Source organism: Protomyctophum bolini (genome assembly GCF_963924005.1).
Source record: "Protomyctophum bolini genome assembly, chromosome: 4".
NCBI classification, from domain to species: domain Eukaryota; kingdom Metazoa; phylum Chordata; class Actinopteri; order Myctophiformes; family Myctophidae; genus Protomyctophum; species Protomyctophum bolini.
Genome location: NC_137865.1, coordinates 51,826,185 through 51,842,724, shown reverse-complemented (window position 1 = coordinate 51,842,724; position 16,540 = coordinate 51,826,185). Strand labels below are relative to the sequence as shown.

The following is a 16,540-nucleotide window of genomic DNA, read 5'->3' as shown; positions in this document are numbered from 1 at the left end:
TTCTCTGCCAGACATTACTCTATAAGCCATATCTCCAAAACTGGTGGGTCAAACTGAACAACCAATATGTCCATTTGAAGCTATGATTCACCTATTTTCACATGACATGACAAAAATAGCAGTCCCTCAGTCAAATGTGGTCACATAATTATGACAATCTGACAATGTCAGATTGTCATAAAGACCCCCCGGTGACCCCCCCAAAGGGGTCCCGACCCGTGGCTTGAGAACCCGTGGTAGGACGTTGTTTGTGAATGGACACACACACACCACACACACACACACACACACACACACACACACACACACACACATCCCAGATCCTGTGTGTGTGTGTGTGTGTGTGTGTGTCAGGAACAGGAAGTAGCGCTCAGAGACCCCATCCCCCAGAAAACAATTCTGCTGTGACCTTTGACCTACCCATCCCCAGGAAACACACACACACACACACACACACACACACACACACACACACACACTATCTTTATAATAAATAGGTCACACATTATAGCCGATCTACAAGTTCACAACCTGTCCAATGTGTCCATGTATTTGAAGTATTATAAAATTATAATATTCCAGGCTATTTGAAGTATTTAAAAGTGTCCTGAACTCTCTGTCTCTCTCTCTCTCTCTCTCTGTCTGTGTCTCTGTGTCTCTCTCTCTCCCTCCCTCCCATGTCTGCTTTTTAAGCTTTTCTAACAGTACCTTGACTTTATATGGATCATGTTTTTCCTTTCTGAGTGCTCTACTTTATCCTGTTTCACCTCAAGGTTGCACAGCAGTAAGTATGTACTGTAAGTATGTACTCAGGTACTTTCACCTCTCAGTAGAACAGTAAATGTACTCAGGTACTTTCACCTCTCAGTAGAACAGTAAATGTACTCAGTTACTTTAAGTACTCAGTTACTTTCACCTCTCAGTAGAACAGTAAATGTACTCTCAGAAGTCCAGGACGTACAACATGAGAACGTTGTGTTTTTGGGTCCACAGACATACTTTGTAGTGACTTTAAGTCCCATTCATTAAGATCCACTCCCTCACTAAGTATAAAGCAGTTCTGGCACCGACCACCACGGGCCCAGCCTGGCCTTTATATAGACGCCGCGGAGCGGAGGGGGGGGGGGGGGGGGGGGGAGGAGGAGGGGAGGGGGGGAGGGGAGGAGGCGGCCTGTGCTTGATGTGAGCGTTGGTTGGTTGGTGGGGAGGCCTCTTATAGCAGGAGGAGGGAGGGCGCGGTCGGTGTGGTTAACCCTCCCGTTCTGCATGCCCACCCATCGGGCAAACATCAAGAGGCCTGCTGGGTCCCCCACAGCTCTGACAGGACACACGCGCACACACACACACACACACACACACACACACAAACACGCACGCACACACACACGCACGCACACACACACACACGTACGCACACACACGCACACACACACGCAGGCACCACGCCCTTTGATCCTTCCAATAAACCACCGGGCTCACACGTGCTCATTACGGTCCCAGGAAAATGAGAGCCCTTGCGTGGATGTTTTTAGCATCGCCGGCGCTGCCCAGCCTGGAACCAGCCTGGCCCTCATGGCCCAAAGCCCGGCCCGGCCCAAACCTAACCTAACCGCTTGTTTTCATAAGAGTTAAAAATAAACTAGTGCTAGTATGCTGTTGTACTGTATACAGTATAGTACTGATGTACTGTATACCTATACCTACAATTTACAATGTAGGCATTTAGCAGACGCTCTTGATCCAGAGCGGCTTACATTAAGCACAGCACAGCACAGCACAGCACAGCACAGCACAGGACAGGACAGGACAGGACAGGACAGGACAGCACAGCACAGCACAGCACAGCACAGCACAGCACAGGACAGCACAGCACAGCACAGCACAGCACAGGACAGGACAGGACAGCACAGCACAGCACAGCACAGCACAGCACAGCACAGCACAGGACAGCAAAGCACAGCACAGCACAGCACAGGACAGGACAGGACAGCACAGCACAGCACAGCACAGCACAGCACAGCACAGTGGCCGAGTCTCAGAGACTAGGCCATCTCTATGGCTCCAATCATCACCCATAATAGTAAACCTCTCCATCAAACAGGGGCAGGTCCCCCAAGACATCAAACTGGCCAAAGTAACCCCCCTTGAGCAAGAAAGGGAGTAAATTAGACCCCGGCAACGATACCGCCCTGTTTCTAATCTTAGCTCCACCTCAAAAGCGATGGAAAAAATAGTCTATGAACAGGTTGAAAAGTATCTTGGCACAAAAAAGTTAATGCACAAATTCCAATCCAGCTTCAGAACATCCCACAGGCATGGGGAGAGAGTATGTTTAGTTGTCTCCACCAGGCCGAAGGCATGGGGAGAGAGTATGTTTAGTTGTCTCCACCAAGCCGAAGGCATGGGGAGAGAGTATGTTTAGTTGTCTCCACCAGGCCGAAGGCATGGGGAGAGAGTATGTTTAGTTGTCTCCACCAAGCCGAAGGCATGGGGAGAGAGTATGTTTAGTTGTCTCCACCAGGCCGAAGGCATGGGGAGAGAGTATGTTTAGTTGTCTCCACCAGGCCGAAGGCACGGGGAGAGAGTATGTTTAGTTGTCTCCACCAGGCCGAAGGCACGGGGAGAGAGTATGTTTAGTTGTCTCCACCAGGCCGAAGGCACGGGGAGAGAGTATGTTTAGTTGTCTCCACCAGGCCGAAGGCACGGGGAGAGAGTATGTTTAGTTGTCTCCACCAGGCCGAAGGCACGGGGAGAGAGTATTTTTAGTTGTCTCCACCAGGCCGAAGGCACGGGGAGAGAGTATGTTTAGTTGTCTCCACCAGGCCGAAGGCACGGGGAGAGAGTATGTTTAGTTGTCTCCACCAGGCCGAAGGCACGGGGAGAGAGTATGTTTAGTTGTCTCCACCAGGCCGAAGGCACGGGGAGAGAGTATGTTTAGTTGTCTCCACCAGGCCGAAGGCATGGGGAGAGAGTATGTTTAGTTGTCTCCACCAGGCCGAAGGCATGGGGAGAGAGTATGTTTAGTTGTCTCCACCAGGCCGAAGGCATGGGGAGAGAGTATGTTTAGTTGTCTCCACCAGGCCGAAGGCATGGGGAGAGAGTATGTTTAGTTGTCTCCACCAGGCCGAAGGCATGGGGAGAGAGTATGTTTAGTTGTCTCCACCAAGCCGAAGGCATGGGGAGAGAGTATGTTTAGTTGTCTCCACCAGGCCGAAGGCATGGGGAGAGAGTATGTTTAGTTGTCTCCACCAGGCCGAAGGCATGGGGAGAGAGTATGTTTTGCACTCCGTCCGTCCGTCTGTGGACAGCTAATCTCCGACACCATTGGCTTGATCGCAGCGAAACTCTGCACACACACTGAATATCACAGCTGAACCTCTGCCCCAAAGATTTCACATTGGCCTCTTATTTTTAAGTGTTTTTAAACTGAATTGGATGTTTTAGGACCACATGTTGCTGGAGACCCACTGGAAGGCCTTCAAGGACCCCGGGGGGTCCCCGAGCCACATCTTGTGTATTAGAAACAGTTGTAATGGTGGAGTCTCCATAGAGTCTCCATAGAGTCTCTATAGAGTCTCCATAGTCTCCATAGAGTCTCATAGAGTCTCCATAGAGTCTCCATAGAGTCTCCATAGAGACTCATAGAGTCTCCATAGAGTCTCCATAGAGTCTCTATAGAGTCTCCATAGTCTCCATAGAGTCTACATAGAGTCTCCATAGAGTCTCATAGAGTCTCCATAGAGTCTCCATAGAGTCTCATAGAGTCTCCACAGAGTCTCATAGAGTCTCATAGAGTCTCCATAGAGTCATAAAGCACAAATAAACAACATTTATTCCTGCCTCGTAGCAACAGTACAACCAGCCATCTACAATTACATGAACTTTGATTCATTGTCTTATGACAGTACAGTTAATGTGCGTGTGTGTGTGTGTGTGTGTGTGTGTGTGTGTGTGTGTGTGTCATTCCTGTTATCAGACGGACATGAATCAAAGTCCGTTTCCATCTATAGTCGTCTCAGCATTTTTCTCAGACTGACATTCTCTCGTCAGAGACTGAGACGCGAAAAACAACCAGAGAGACAAATATCGATCAATCAATAAATAAATAGATCCATTAATTAATAGACGGAGGATAATTTAGACACCCTGGCAGACCGACAGACTGTTATCTGATACCATCTCCACCGAGGTAAGAACAGAAAGATTATTATCCCTAGACCCGCTCTCAAAGGGCACCTACGGACGACTGCAATTACAAACTGGCCCCCGTAAAACCTGAACCGCTCTGCATCGTTTTCCCTTTATTCTTTTCATTGTATTTTTATTACCAGAAACTATGTTTCTCTGTCACAACCTCCCAGCCGTGGTTTTCGTTCGTTTCCGACGTTCTGTTCTTGGTTCACTCACTGTGTTTAGTTATGGCTTCCCTTTAGCTCCAGTTAGCTCATAGCATTAGCTCCATTTAGCTCATAGCATTAGCTCCAGTTAGCTCATAGCATAAGCTCCAGGTAGCAATAGCATTAGCTCCAGTTAGCTAATAGCATTAGCTCCAGTTAACTCATAGCATTAGCTCCAGTTATCTCATAGCATAAGCTCCAGGTAGCAATAGCATTAGCTCCAGTTAGCTAATAGCATTAGCTCCAGTTAGAGTACTATCAAATGTAGTCCAGGTGTGTTCAAGCACCTGGAAAAAAGTGCTTAAACTAATAGGTTGTTGTTGGTGTTGTTGTTGTTGTTGTATAATAAACACATGAGAAAATGGAACAAATACGAAACTCACGGCACTCCATCTTTAATGTTAATATGAATACTGTATGAATACACTGCCTTTGCCTGATTTGACACTGCGTTATTGTCCTATATTTTTAACTGCATGCCGTTTTGTTTTGCTTTTGTTTTTATTATCTTTTCTGCTCTGTAAAGCACTTTTATGTATAGCTACATTTATGTATTATTGTCATTATCATTATCATTATCATTACTATTACTACTATTGATACTCATAATGTTATACTGTTGTCGTTTTTTCTTGTAGTATTCCTCCGGCGTAACGACAGCCTCAGAGAACATTCCAGATCGGGGAGCGTCAGGGAGCGGAAGACCAGAATGGCTTCCCGTTTGACTGGTCGGGAAGAGGATCTGTACTGTCTCGTGTGCAGTGGCATCTTTAAGCGTCCCGTCGGGCTGTCCTGTGGACACAGCTTCTGCAAAGACTGCCTGCAGGAATGGTGGACGGAAAGACCAACGAGGGAATGTCCTCGTTGTCAGAGAAGATCCTCCAAGGATATTCCTCCTCTAAATGTTGCGCTGAGGATGCTGTGTAAGAAGCTCTTAAAGGAGAAATGTCGGAGCTCGTGGTTGCTGAGCTCGGAGGTCCTCTGCAGCGCACACGCTGAGAAGCTGAAGCTCTTCTGTCTGGACGACCAACAGCTGGTGTGTCTCGTGTGTCGCGACTCAGAGAAACACGCCGGACACAAGTTCTTACCCGTGGACGAAGCGTCTGGACGTTGCAGACAGAAGGTCCAGGAATCACTGGTGTCTTTAAAGGAGAAACTGAAGGTCTTTGATAAAGTTAAAACAAATTATGACATAACAGAAAATCACATGAAGGTTCAGGCCAGGAACACAGAGACGCAGATCAAGGAACAGTTTGAGAATCTCCGCCGGTTCCTACAGGAGGAAGAGGAGGCCAGGATGGCCGCTCTTCGGGAGGAAGAAGCTCAGAAGAGTCAGGAGATGAAGGAGAGGATTGAGGCTCTGAGCAGAGAAATGGAAACCCTCTCCAACGCAATCCAAGCTGCCGAGGACCAGCTGAGAGCCGACGACCACGTCTCCTTCCTGCAGAACTACAAGACCACCATGGAGGGAGTCCAGCTCACCCTGCAGGACCCACCGCCGCTCTCAGGAGGAGCGCTGATAGACCAGGCCAAACACCTGAAGAACCTGACCTTCAGAGTCTGGGACAAGATGAAGGACATTGTCTCCTACACTCCTGTCGTCCTGGACCTCAACACTGCTGGTCTACATCTCGTGCTGTCTGATGATCTGACCAGTGTGAGATGTGAAGAAGAGATACAGCAGCTTCCTGACAACACAGAGAGGTTTGACGGGTTCAGAGTCCAGGGTTCTGAGGGCTTTGACTCAGGGTCTCACAGCTGGGATGTTGAGGTTGGAGACAATAAATCCTGGGAGGTAGGTGTGTGTGAGGAGTCGTACTGGAGGGAGGGAGACTCAGGGAGAGGAGGCTGGATAATACAGTTATATAGGGATAAATACAAAGCATACTCCTCACCAGGACCTGATGGTGATGATGAGGAGGAGGAGGAGACTGTTCTCTCAGTGAATGAGAAACCCCGGAGGATCAGAGTCCAGCTGGACTGGGACAGAGGACAGCTGTCCTTCTCTGATCCTGATTCTAACACACACCTGCACACCTTCACACACACCTTCCCTGAGGCACTGTTTCCATTCATTTTGAATGGTAATTATGGTAATGATCGGTCTCTGAAGATGTTACCAGGGAAGATCTGTGTCTGCGTCCAATAAAAACACCTCCAGAATGTATTGATTAAAGGGCTTAATCGTTTCATGGCAGGTCATTAATTACTCATTATTATTATGTAATAATTATTAATACTATTTTATAATGATTGTGTCATTCAGTTACAAAATGATAAGAGTGCCCCTCACTTCACAAGGGTGTGATTTGTGAGGCTCGCTAGCGCCTCCTATGCATGCATCTGTGTGTGTGTGTGTGTGAACCCCATAGCAATGATTTGATTGGCTTAGCACGAGATGTGATGTATGATGATAAGAGCGCCCCTCACTTCACACAAGTGTGATTTTCTTTCATATTTGTATTCACTAACCATTTGATCCCTATAGTATCTATTCTGATCAATATATCCAAACATAGCAGATCTACAAGCTTGTAGATCTGCTATTGTATGAAAAGAGATCTATAGAAGAACAAAAAGACAGACCAAGTACGTGTATAAAGGTAATACAAATCACACCTGTGTGAAGTGAGGGGCGCTAATATATTACAGTCTAACTCGTGTTGATTTGGTGATGTTTGTGTAAAACAAACGGTGACTAAACAAATTGTCTTTATTGTTAATGACATTTAATGTTGTGTGTTTAGGGACAAGATGACGTACATTTTCCCTTCATTGTCAATGGCGTTTTTAAAACAAACATTGAACTAAAAACTTTAAACCTGTATATAGGCGGGGCTATACACAACATTAATTGACACAAAACACTGACGATAGAGTTGTCAAACAACGTCTATGAAATCTACAACTAAGTAACATTATGCTGTAACATAAAATTCAACTTTTTCAATTTATTTCGTGTTTTTGGGGCTCCCATATGTGTTTTCTATGCCCACACAAATAATCAATTTTGAACAATCAGGCTTTCCTATCATATCGGGTGCTTTAATGGAAATTGCTCTCAGGAACAGCTCGACAGATTTTGTCCTCATCGTGATGTCATCAGTGTCAGCATCACCCTACTTTGTTTCCTAAATGTATTGACACATTAAATATGTATAATTCCTCCTCTTCTTCAGTCTTCAGTTTTTACGGGGGCCAGTTTAGAATTGCAGCCGTCCGTAGGTCATCCATCTCTGTTTTTATGCTTTTATTTTGTATTATCTTTACCATTATTACTTTCTAACTGCTTGCCTGTATTTTATTGCTATTTTTTATGTTCTGCCCTGTGAAGCACTTTGAGTTGCATTTATGTATGAAAGGAGCTCTAGCCTACAAATACAAATAAACGTTATTATCCAAGGTTAAAATGGAGTTTGAATTAAGTTACAATGCAAGGGGGCGGGGGCAGCTAAAATTAATATCAAATGCAACTTAAAAACTTAAAAACTGTAAATTAAAAGTGAAAGATCCATTTCACATTATAGGCCTATATGGCTATGACACATTTCCCTTTTGAAAATGGTCTTATTTCAACAACCAACCCAAGTTACTCAGACCTGTTTGACCCCCGAAGAGGTCATCATTTCAATTTACGTCGCACTATGGGCCGATTCATACTCCTATGGAACTTAAAAAACGGAGTGCCCTCCAACCCCACCAGGCCACTGTGGCCATGACAATATTCCCTCCAAATGTCTCAGAGACTCAGCCATTTCCATAGCTCCAGTCATCACCCACATAGTAGGCCTAAACCTCTCCATCAAACAGGGACAGGTCCCCCAATATTTTAAACTGGCCAAAGTAACCCCCCTTGCACAAGAAAGGGAGTAAACTAGAACCCGGCAACTACCGCCCTGTTTCTATTCTAAGCTCCATCTCGAAAGTGATTGGAAAAATAGTCTATGAACAGGTTGAAAAGTATCTTGCCACTAATAAATTGATGTACGAATTCCAATCTGGTTTCAGAACTTCCCACTCCACTGACACACGCCTCCTCTATTTGATCAAACACGAGGTGGATGCTGGCAAATACTGTGGCATGGTCATGCTGGACCTCCAAAAGGCTAACAAGCTAAAAGCAATTGGTTTCGATAGCACATCAGTGAGCTGGATGCAATCTAAATACTTCTAAATACTTCACTAAGATACCCATGTACCTGTCAAAATACTTCACTAAGATACCGATGTACCTGTCTAAATACTTCCTTAATGTCAACGAAGTCCACTCCACACCCACAACACCAGAGGGAGTTCAACTAACCGTGTGCAACCCAGATTCGGCACAAACAAGGGACTACATTATTTGAATCCCCTCCCACCGCCCAACCCCCCAATGTTTCTTTTCCCTTTTTTCTTCCTTTATGATGAATTCCTGTTCTGTTCTTTGGCTATATAGAAGTGTCTATTTGTACGTCTCGAAATGTTTTGATGAATTGAACATGGTGGACTCTCTTGTAAACAAGTGTAATGCTTAATTGGGTCGTCCACTCACAGTTAACAGTCTTTGTATTGAGTTTGTGCTTGAAATGTACTGTAATTCTGCAAACTGTTAATACATATATCAATCAATCAATACTCACTGATGTAGAAGGTACTGTAATGTGTACTCACTGATGTAGAAGGTACTGTAATGTGTACTCACTGATGTAGAAGGTACTGTAATGTGTACTCACTGATGTAGAAGGTACTGTAATGTGTACTCACTGATGTAGAAGGTACTGTAATGTGAACTCACTGATGTAGAAGGTACTGTAAGGTATACTCACTGATGTAGAAGGTACTGTAATGTATACTGTAGAAGGTACTGTAATGTGTACTCACTGATGTAGAAGGTACTTGGCGCCTGGTGTCCATCAAACTGCAGCACCAGGAGGTGACTCGTCTGGCTGTCGTGGCGGAGCCACAGCGCGATGCCCAGGACGATGCCCCCTGCCAGCTGAGGAGAAAGCTCGTTAAGTCTATGATCAGCAACGGACGGGTTCATTTGCATAGCGTTCATGTTTATATAGCAGCTAATCAGCACTGGTTCATTTGCATCATTTCATTTATACAAATGTATTTATAACTCGTATCAGTTAATTTATACCAATGTGTTTATAAAACTAGTATAATTTATACAATTTTTTTTATAAAACTAGTTTAATTTCTACCAATGTGTTCAGAAAAATAGTATAATTTATACCAATGTGTTCATAAAACTAGTTTCATTTCTACCAATGTGTTCATAAAACTAGTTACATTTAGTTAATTCCTGTGTTTATTAAACTAGTATCAGAACCAGTTCATTTAGTTCATTCCTGTGTTTATAAAACTAGTTTCAGAACTAGTTCATTGTTCCCTCAGACTCCCTCTACCAAACAGGAAGCCGGTTCCGTGTCGGCAGGAAGTGGAGGTTCACACAGTGACACTAGAATAACCCCCGGGCTGACAGGAAGTGCTCCATCATGTCAGACCACGGCTTGTTGATGTCAACGGCAGAGCCGCGGGCTGCGCTGACGCTACGCTAGGCTAGGCTACGCTAACGCTAGGCTAAAGGCGTAGCGCCACTGAAAGGGAAACCAGGTGACAAGTGATGGATTCTGGCGGCGTGCTGCGGGACAATGAGGACGGAACGGGACGGTCCTGGAATGTTTAACCCATTCTGACCTGAGATCAGATTCATACGAGGTTTCCACTGGACACACACTGGTCTGATCAACCCATTCTGACCTGAGATCAGATTCATACGAGGTTTCCACTGGACACACACTGGTCTTTTTTTTCAATAGCTAAAGCATAACATGATGCTAACACCAAAATGGGATCCCGTTCAGAATGGGTTAAGTAGGGACTTTTACACCAGTGAGGAGATCAGTGTTGATTTCGTCAAATTGGTCGCCAAAATCAGTCGTTGTGAGCTTGTAGATCTGCTATTTTCAGCATGCGACCAAGTGTGAAATGACTTATGCTGGATCTCTTCTACACTAGTTGCTTCCTAACATTTTAGTCTATGATATAGTTTGTATTTGTTTTCGAAATTGTCAGTATATTTAGTCTTAGTTTTTTAGTCACCGTAGCTTAATAGTTTTAATTTAGTTTCCATTCAGTGAAAAAAGGTAGTCGACGAACAATAGGGTGCAGCCACTCGGGGGCAGGGCCTCCCCAGGGGGTCTCCAGCTAAATGATTAGTTAGGAACCAAATGGACCCTCATGGGTCTGTAACTCTGAGAGTTTACAAATTGAACCATTTCATTTTTCCTTTGTATACACTCAAGAGTTAAATTGATTTGATTTTACAATATAAATCAGGGGGTCCCAGAGATAGAAATGCCATTAAATGGGGGGTCCGTACTGTAGACTGATGCATGTCAAACTGGGGGTCCTTGAAATTAGACGGGTTGAGAATATTTTCAAACGGGGGTCCGCGGGATAATTAGTGTCAATTGGGGGGCAGTGTTGTTTTTGGCAGCAAATTTCTATTTTAGTTTTAGTCGTAGTCTCCTGAATAGTTTTCACTTAGTCTTATAGTCACATTTTAGTCACCTGGAATGTTCTAGTGTTTAGTCTAGTTTTAGTCGAATAAATGTCATAAGATTTTAGTCGACTAAATCTACAGGTGATTTAGTCGACTAAAATTTTTTTTTGCGGGCCTTGTTTCCGTCATAATGACTTATTTTACACTTGCTGAAAATAGACGATCTACAAGCTCACTGAGCTTGTAGATCAGCTATTTTTAGCATGCAACCAAGTGTAAAATGACTTATACTGGATCTCTTGTCCACTAGTCCCTTCCTAACATTTTAGTCTAGTTTTTAGTTGTCGACGAAATTGTCAGTATATTTAGTCTTAGTTTTAGTCATCGTGGCTTAGTTTTCATTTAGTTTCCATTTGTTTTTGTCAGTGAAAATAGGTAGTCGACGAACATTTTTCGTCTTAGTTTTAGTCGACGAGAACAACACTGATTGGGGGGGAGGGGGGGGTAAAAAATAAGTTTGGGAACCACTGGTTTAGGACACTTTCCAGGGACCCCTGGGGGGTCCCCGGACCGCGCGTTGAACAACCGTGGTGATTCTATCTGGGCAAACATAACTTCAACTCCAACAAAGCCATGTCAGTGAACTGTGTAATAACAGACCCGCTTCCTCCAACCGGACAGAGCTAAAAACAATACTACACACACGCACGCATGCACACACCGACACACACACGCGCCCACGCACACACACACACACAGACACACACGCACACACACACACACACACACACACACACACACACACACACACACACACACACACACACACACACACACACACACACACACACACACACACACACACACACACACACACACACACACGGGCATCATATCAGAAGCGTGGTGTGTTTCTGACCGAGTAGAGCAGAGAAGGATAACGCTCTGTCTATTCATGGGAGAAAAGGCATCATTTTAAAGATGGAGTGCCACCCTAAAACAACATGATCATCAGGTATTATTATAATATAGAGGAGGAAGAACTTTTTTTCCAAAAAGTGCACAGTATTTGTTAAAATCATGCTTTTATGTGGACACGCCCACCAGTTCATTAAGTATGCCTGGATAGCCTGGTGGGTGGTGATGGGTGGTGATCCACCTGAACTGAAGCCACACCCACAGCTGTAGTTGTATGACAGAGGGGGAGGGGTTAGGGGAGGGGCTGATAGTGTGATGTCACTACGTCACTGTTTATTTCATTGGCCCGTTTGACTGTCAAGGGTTCAGCCTCCAGGAAGAAACCCTGAATACAAAGTTAATGCACCATTGCACATAAAAATGACCCCAGGGTGTCTAATGAAGTACTGTCACCTCATAGACACATACAGTAGACTCCAGGGTGTCTAATGAAGTACTGTCACCTCATACACATACAGTAGACTCCAGGGTGTCTAATGAAGTACTGTCACCTCATAGACACATACAGTAGACTCCAGGGTGTCTAATGAAGTACTGTCACCTCATAGACACATACAGTAGACTCCAGGGTGTCTAATGAAGTACTGTCACCTCATAGACACATACAGTAGACTCCAGGGTGTCTAATGAAGTACTGTCACCTCATACACATACAGTAGACTCCAGGGTGTCTAATGAAGTACTGTCACCTCATAGACACATACAGTAGACTCCAGGGTGTCTAATGAAGTACTGTCACCTCATAGACACATACAGTAGACTCCAGGGTGTCTAATGAAGTACTGTCACCTCATAGACACATAGGCCCTCATTTATCAACCGTGCGTACGCCAAAATATGGGTGCACGCCGAAATTGCCGACATTTTTGACATTTACCATTTCCGCCAAAGCTTGAAATTGAACGTGACAACGTTCAAAATCCACGTTTGCTCCTCAGCTGGCGTACGCATTTTTTTCTGTCTTACACAAGCGGAGCAGCATTGTCTGAACTGCTGACACGCTGTCACAGGCATCTAAACATATGTTTTCACTCGTATTTCAAACGGTATGTGTATGTAAAAAAAAGGGAGAGATTTCCAACTTTACAAGTAATTAAAATCGCGCAATTAAAAACAATATAACATGTTTACAATGTATTAGTTTGTGCTTAATCAAACAGTGCTTTACTGGCCTTGTTATGCAAGCGCACTTGTGAGATGATTTTGGAGCGCATGCGGTGATGCGGCATATGTGATTATGATATTATTTAAAAAAAGGCATAAATGGACTGCACGCCTTTATTTCCAAGTGACAATGACAAGCATACAGCTTGCCTATTTGTAGTAAGTACTAGCAGGCTATAGGCGTAAGGGGCTTAATCATTCACCATTTAAATAAGTGCTTAGACAGGTTTTGACAGTTTTGACAGTTCAGATAAAAGCGAGATCATTTTCGGGAGTCGGGAGGACGGGACCGCGGCTTTGCGTCGCCAACACATATCAGCACACATGCAAGCAAGCCTTCATCCATATGTTTATGATTCGTTCATCAATGATCAAATCACTATACATAAACGTTGATTATGACTGCCTTGACGACATGATAGCCTATCTCTCATGCAGGCATCACTGAGTCATCCACAGGACTTTAATATCACAGCAGTGCGCAGTATCACGCCTTCGCCATGCACTGCGCACGAATGGGTAAAATGTATATAGGCCAGCCTACAAACTAATTCCATTCATGGCGATGCGATGTCGATGTACGTGTCATGTAGGTGCGTGCGTGGACATGACAGCAAGGCAAGCGAGGTGAGCGGGAAACAGACAGGGTAGGCCTACAACTTGTAATTCATGCAGGTGTTCGTTCTTTATTTATTTAACAAGACACCAGTTAGTTATAGGCTTGCAAGTTGCGTGTGCTCCTGTGTGTGCTCCTGTGTGTGTGTGTGTGTGTGTGTGTGTGTGTGTGTGTGTGTGTGTGTGTGTATGAGAGAGGTGGGTGAGGGGCAGCAATAAGGCACGGGAGAAACTTTTTTACATGGTTTCCATGGTTCCCACAGGTCGTATTTCATGTGTTCAGTCGCAAAAACGAGGGCGAGGCTTGATTTCATAGGGCGTGCCAGATAGATTTCAGCCGTCACATTTATTAACGTCAGAACGAAATTAAGGAAGGATCAGCTGTTTGCGATAACTTTATAAATGCCGTGGCGACGTGGGTGTACTACGAAACCTGCACTCGAATCTGTGGCAGATTTTACACTCGATTGATAAATGAGGGCCATACAGTAGACTCCAGGGTGTCTAATGGAGTACTGTCACCTCATAGACAACATGAAAAACTGGGAAAATATAAATTTTGTGGCAATCTTTAAAAATAACCTGTAATAAACATACAGTATTGTACCGCTCTGGTTTCACCCAGCCACCGGTCCACCCAACAGAACCACCCTTCACTGGTCCATTCAACAGAACCACCAACCTACCGGTCCACCCAACATAACCAGCCACCGGTCCACCCAACATAACCATCCACCGGTCCTCCCAACAGAACCACCCACCGGTCCACCCAACAGAACCATTAACAGCCGGTCCACCCAACAGAACCACCAACCCACCGGTCCACCCAACAGAACCACCAATCCACCGGTCCACCCAACATAACCACCCACCGGTCCTCCCAACAGAACCACCAACCCACCGGTCCTCCCAACAGAACCACCCACCCACCGGTCCTCCCAACAGAACCACCCACAGGTCCTCCCAACAGAACCACCAACCCACCGGTCCACCCAACAGAACCACCAATCCACCGGTCCACCCAACATAACCACCCACCGGTCCTCCCAACAGAACCACCAACCCACCGGTCCTCCCAACAGAACCACCAACCCACCGGTCCTCCCAACAGAACCACCAACCCACCGGTCCACCCAACAGAACCACCGACCCACCGGTCCACCCAACAGAACCACCAACCCACCGGTCCACCCAACATAACCACCCACCAACCGGTCATGCCAACAGAACCACTTCAATAGTAGTGTATAGTTTAATGTAATCACCACTATGGACTGTAGGGAGGATTCAGAGTCCATTCATTAAAATAAACCACTCTGCAAAGCTAAAATAACCTGAACCCCCCCCCCCCCCTTTCCCCCCTCACTGTAATATATATATATATATATTTTTTTTTTGGCTATGAGTGTATATTTCTACGTCTCATATAATAACTTAATGTTATGATGAATTGAACATGGTGGACCCTCTTGTAAACAAGCTTTATGGTGTCAGTTAACGGTCTTTGTATTGAGTTGTATACTTGAAATGTACTGTAATTCTACAATCTGTTAATACAATATTTAAATCAATCAATCAAACAAACAAACTATGTAGCCTAAGATTTATACACTCTGGTCTTAGATCTGCAGGATTGTATGACCAATTCATTCTGATCAGAATCGATATATGTTTTATTTTGAGTTAGTGTTTGTAAACAATTGTAAGTATTGCCTTTGCTCGGACCCCCCAGGAAGACTAGCTTTTGTCAAGGCAAAAGCCAATGGGGATCCTTATAAACAATAAACATTAAACAATCAGAATCGATACAAATATATATAGTCTTAATCTTAGGGCTACAAATAGAATAACAGATGCTCTGAATGTGGATCAATCGCAGAACAGAACTCAGGTTGACTTTATTCTATATAGTTATGAAGCCTTGGAAAAGCAACAGTGGGAATGGAATTACACACCAAACGGATATGCTACTTGTGCGTTAAGATTAGACACCCTTATATCGGATCAATCAAAGCTCTCGATCAAACACACATGGTAGTATAAATTGATCCTTATATCATCAAAGGAGCTGGTTCAAATAATATCAGTTGAAGAAAAGGACAAATAATAATAATAAAGACAGACACATGACGCTCGACTCACCCAGAAAACAAAGTTGAAGAAGAACAGCATGTATTTGATGCACTTGGTGCAGCCGGCTACGACCATGGTGTCGAGATGGTGATCCGCACGGAGCTACGCTGAATAGTAGCGGACTGTACTGTTACTGTACTGTACTGTACTGTACTGTAAGCCTACTGTACAGTGGTGATGGTTCGCTGAAGTGTAGTAGGTATAGTGTACACTGTACAGCAGTGATAAGTGACGTCCACCACACACACAGACACACACAAACACACGCACACACAGAGTGATTCACAGGCGGAGTGCAGGATGTGTTTATTTCCCACTGATTCTGACTCCTCCCCCTCCTACACACCAGGCACGTGCGCACATGATAGACATCAAAGGGGGGGGGGGGGGGGGGCTTCACTCAGCCCACTGCCCCTTTTACCCGTCTGTTAAAAAAAGAATCACACCCGTGTGAACTGAGTGGTGCAACTCCCCTCTCCCCCCTCCTCTCCCCTCTCTCTCTCTCTCTCTCTCTCTACATGTGCATGAGGGGAGCACAGGGTTGCCATGTCTGCTTAGTATAAGCGACTTTGGGCTTTCAAAAAGGAAAGAAAATGTTTTGTGATTGATTGATTGATTTATTGATTGATTGATTGATTGATTGATCATAGGAGAGACCCCCGTAACAGAATTGTTATTTATTTTAAAACGTAGCCTATATTAAAACAAATATATCACTTTTTCTCCCCACTATCTGGGAGAAAATAGCAGATGTTCA

The 16,540-nt window shown here is 44.7% G+C and overlaps 2 protein-coding genes across 3 annotated transcripts in view; one reads left to right on the top strand and one right to left on the bottom strand.

The window, feature by feature from the left end:
- Positions 1–16,049, bottom strand: part of LOC308313637 (CD81 antigen-like) — a 39,154-nt gene extending 23,105 nt beyond the window's left edge. For both annotated transcript variants that reach the window (XR_013963902.1, XM_080760860.1), the window contains exons 1-2: positions 15,793–16,049; positions 9,261–9,375 (exon numbers count right to left, since the gene is read on the bottom strand). Coding sequence is in view for 1 of the 2 variants with exons in the window: in XM_080760860.1 (XP_080616986.1) it covers positions 9,261–9,375; positions 15,793–15,858 (181 nt within the window). In the remaining variant the exon portion in view is untranslated. The remainder of the gene's footprint in view (positions 1–9,260; positions 9,376–15,792) is intronic.
- LOC308313852 (E3 ubiquitin-protein ligase TRIM35-like) lies at positions 5,107–6,546 on the top strand (the record flags this gene model as incomplete). Its single annotated transcript, XM_080761180.1, has 1 exon — positions 5,107–6,546. The coding sequence occupies one exon, from the start codon at positions 5,107–5,109 to the stop codon at positions 6,544–6,546; it is 1,440 nt and encodes a 479-aa protein (XP_080617306.1).
- Positions 16,050–16,540: the final 491 nt, after the last annotated feature.